The 2,873-nt window shown below is 64.3% G+C and overlaps 1 protein-coding gene across 1 annotated transcript; it reads right to left on the bottom strand.

The window, feature by feature from the left end:
- Nucleotides 1-1,115: 1,115 nt before the first annotated feature.
- On the bottom strand, nt 1,116-2,313 carry LOC141491937 (transcription factor SOX-1-like). Its single transcript, XM_074192653.1, is given in 2 exon segments — nt 1,116-1,178; nt 1,180-2,313. Coding segments are annotated over 2 exon segments (1,197 nt in total).
- Nucleotides 2,314-2,873: the final 560 nt, after the last annotated feature.

The following is a 2,873-nucleotide window of genomic DNA, read 5'->3' as shown; positions in this document are numbered from 1 at the left end:
GTTATTTTCAGCTCACCCTGAATAACTTTTCTCTCTTTCCCCCTGTAGAATTACCAGTTGTTTTTCAGGGTGTTTAAACACACGATTCACATTAGTACATTTCAAATTTAGTGGAGAAAAACATTTTTTTCACTTAAAATTTTTATTAACTCAAAAGCCAGGGGAAAGGGAGGTTTTTTTGAGGTTGTTCTTTATCCCTCTCTCCCTCTTTTAAGCAGAAAGGCTTCTTAGTAAACTATGTACACAATCTGAGTCTCCCCCTACCTCCTCCCGAAATGACTAAATTTAAAAAAAATTCACAATGCATTTACAAGAAACCATACGAAACAAATAAAACAAAAAAAAAGGTGAGGGGGAAGATCTCAGATACAGAAAGTTTTACAAAACCCAGAACATAAACCGTCGCAGTCTGGAGATTAAAAAAAAAAAGGTGGGGAGGGAGATGTCTCTTTGTATAAATAAACGGGGGGGGGGGGGAAGCGGTAACAAGTACCAAAAAAAAAAAAAAACCCAAAACAAAACACTTGAACGTGTGGTCCGGAGTTGCCTTACTACGACTGTAACAAATGAGAGCGGTTCCCCTTCAGTCTCTCTCAGGCAATAAAGCGCCATAGGGAAGCGATGCGAGGATGAGTTAATGCTCCAGCAGTTATATAAAAGTTGGCATCGCCTATATCTTTGTTTTTTTTTCTCTTTAGCAAATAAAACGCTATATGCCTCCTCAGTGAATGATAAATACTGTACAAAAAGTCTCAATAAAACACCGAAGTTCAGTCTAAAACGCAAAACTAGTCTCAGCAACTAGTTCCCAGGAGCTTCTAAAAAGGTCAATAGAGCAACTGTTACCTTCCTTTCCTCATTATTAATATTACCGGGATTTTTTTTTACAAGAACATCAAAACATTCTGTACAAAAAGCAAGTCCAGGCGGCGTGGCGGGGGCGGGGGCGCGGAGAGGACGGGGGCCGGGAGCCGCAGCCCCCGGCGGGCGGAGGGGCGGGTGGGCGCCGGGGCCGCGCCGCCGCCGCCGCCGCCGCCGCCGCCGGGTCTCGGCCGCTCGGGGCCGGTCTCCGGCCTCGCCCCCTCGGGGCCGGTCTCCGGCCTCGCCCCCCGGGCCTAGATGTGCGTGAGCGGGACGGTGCCGTTGACCCCGGCGCCCGCGCTCTGGTAGTGCTGGGGGCAGCGAGTGCAGCCGGCCCTGGGCCGCCGCGGCCGCCGCCGCCGCCGCCGAGGCCGCCGCGGGGTCCCCGCCTTCCCCGGCCGGTAAGTACATGCTGATCATCTCGCGCAGGTCCCCCGGGCAGGGCGCCCGCGAGTGCGAGGTGACCGGGGGGCTGACGCTGGGCTCCGACTTGACGAGCGAGCCCAGCGCGCCCAGCGCGCCCGACGAGGCGGCCGCCGCCGCCGCCGCCGCCGCCACGGCCGAGTTCTGGTGCGGGCCGCCCGCGGCGGCGGCCGCGGCCGCCGCGGCGCCGTAGGACAGGCCCCCGTAGCCCGAGGGCGACGCGCTCATGTAGCCCTGCGAGTTGGAGATGGGGCTGTACTGCAGCGCGCCCATGTCGTAGCGGTGCATGGGCTGCGGGTTGTGCGGGTGGTGCGGGTGGTGCGGGTGCGCGTGCGGGTGGTGGTGCGCCCCGCCGGCGCCCGGGTGCTGGCTGTAGGCGAGCTGCGCCTCCTGCATCATCGCGGCCGCCGCCGCCGCCGCCGCCACCGAGCCGGGGTAGGCCCCGTTGGCCCAGCCGTTCATGTGCGCGTAGCCCCCGCCGGCCGCGCCGCCCGGGCTCTCCAGCCGCTGGCCCACGCCCGCGGGGCTGACGCCCACCCCCATGCCCACGCCGACGGCCGGGCCCCCGCCGCCCGCGCCGGCCGTCAGCAGCCCGCCGGCCAGCGAGTACTTGTCCTTCTTGAGCAGCGTCTTGGTTTTCCGGCGCGGCCGGTACTTGTAATCCGGGTGCTCCTTCATGTGCAGCGCCCGCAGCCGCTTGGCCTCGTCGATGAAGGGCCGCTTCTCGGCCTCGGACATGACCTTCCACTCGGCGCCCAGCCGCTTGCTGATCTCCGAGTTGTGCATCTTGGGGTTCTCCTGGGCCATCTTGCGCCGCTGGCCGCGGGACCACACCATGAAGGCGTTCATGGGCCGCTTCACCCGGTCCTGGTTGGCTTTGTTGCCGCCCCCGCCGCCGCCGCCGCCGCCGCCTCCCCCGCCGCCGCCGCCGCCGCCGCCCCCGCCGGCCCCGGTCTGGGCCGTGAGGCCGGCGGGCGCCTGGGCCCCGCCGGGGGAGTGCAGGTCCGTCTCCATCATCATGCTGTACATCCGGGCGGCTCGGAGCGTTCAGCGGCGGCAGGAGCAGAAGGCGCGGAGCATAGAGGGGCGCCCGGCGGCCCCCCTCGGACAGCCTGCGCCGGAGGGCGAGGCGGCGCGGGCAGAGCGGCGGCCGCGCCCGGGCACGGGAGAAAAACTTTTTCCCTCGTGCGTGCGGAGCCGGCCGCCCGTGCCGCCGCCGCTCCTGCCTGGCTCCGGCCCGAGCTGCTCAAACAGGTGCAAATCAGTTGTAAAGTTGCGGCTGGGCTCGGGGAGGCGCGGCGAGGGGCGGAGGCAGCCGGCGCCGGCCTCGCCTGGGCTGGCTCGCGCCCTCCTCCTCCTCCTCCTCTCCTCCTCCTCCTCCTCCTCCTCCTCCTCCTCCTCGGGTATTCTTTAAAGACTTGAAAACTTGGCGGCTCTAACTTGAGCAGGGAGCGAGGAGAGGAGCGTGCGATCGCATCCGCGAGTCCCAGGGGCCGCGCGGGGGGGGGCGGCCCTTATACCGCCGCCGCCTCCAGCCGGGGGGAGGGGAGGGCCGGCCGGCCGGACCGGGGGGAGGGAGCGGGGACCAG

Source organism: Macrotis lagotis, chromosome 6, assembly GCF_037893015.1.
Source record: "Macrotis lagotis isolate mMagLag1 chromosome 6, bilby.v1.9.chrom.fasta, whole genome shotgun sequence".
NCBI classification, from domain to species: Eukaryota; Metazoa; Chordata; class Mammalia; order Peramelemorphia; family Peramelidae; genus Macrotis; species Macrotis lagotis.
The sequence above is the reverse complement of the archived record's forward strand: the minus strand, read 5'-3'. Positions and strand labels throughout refer to the sequence as shown.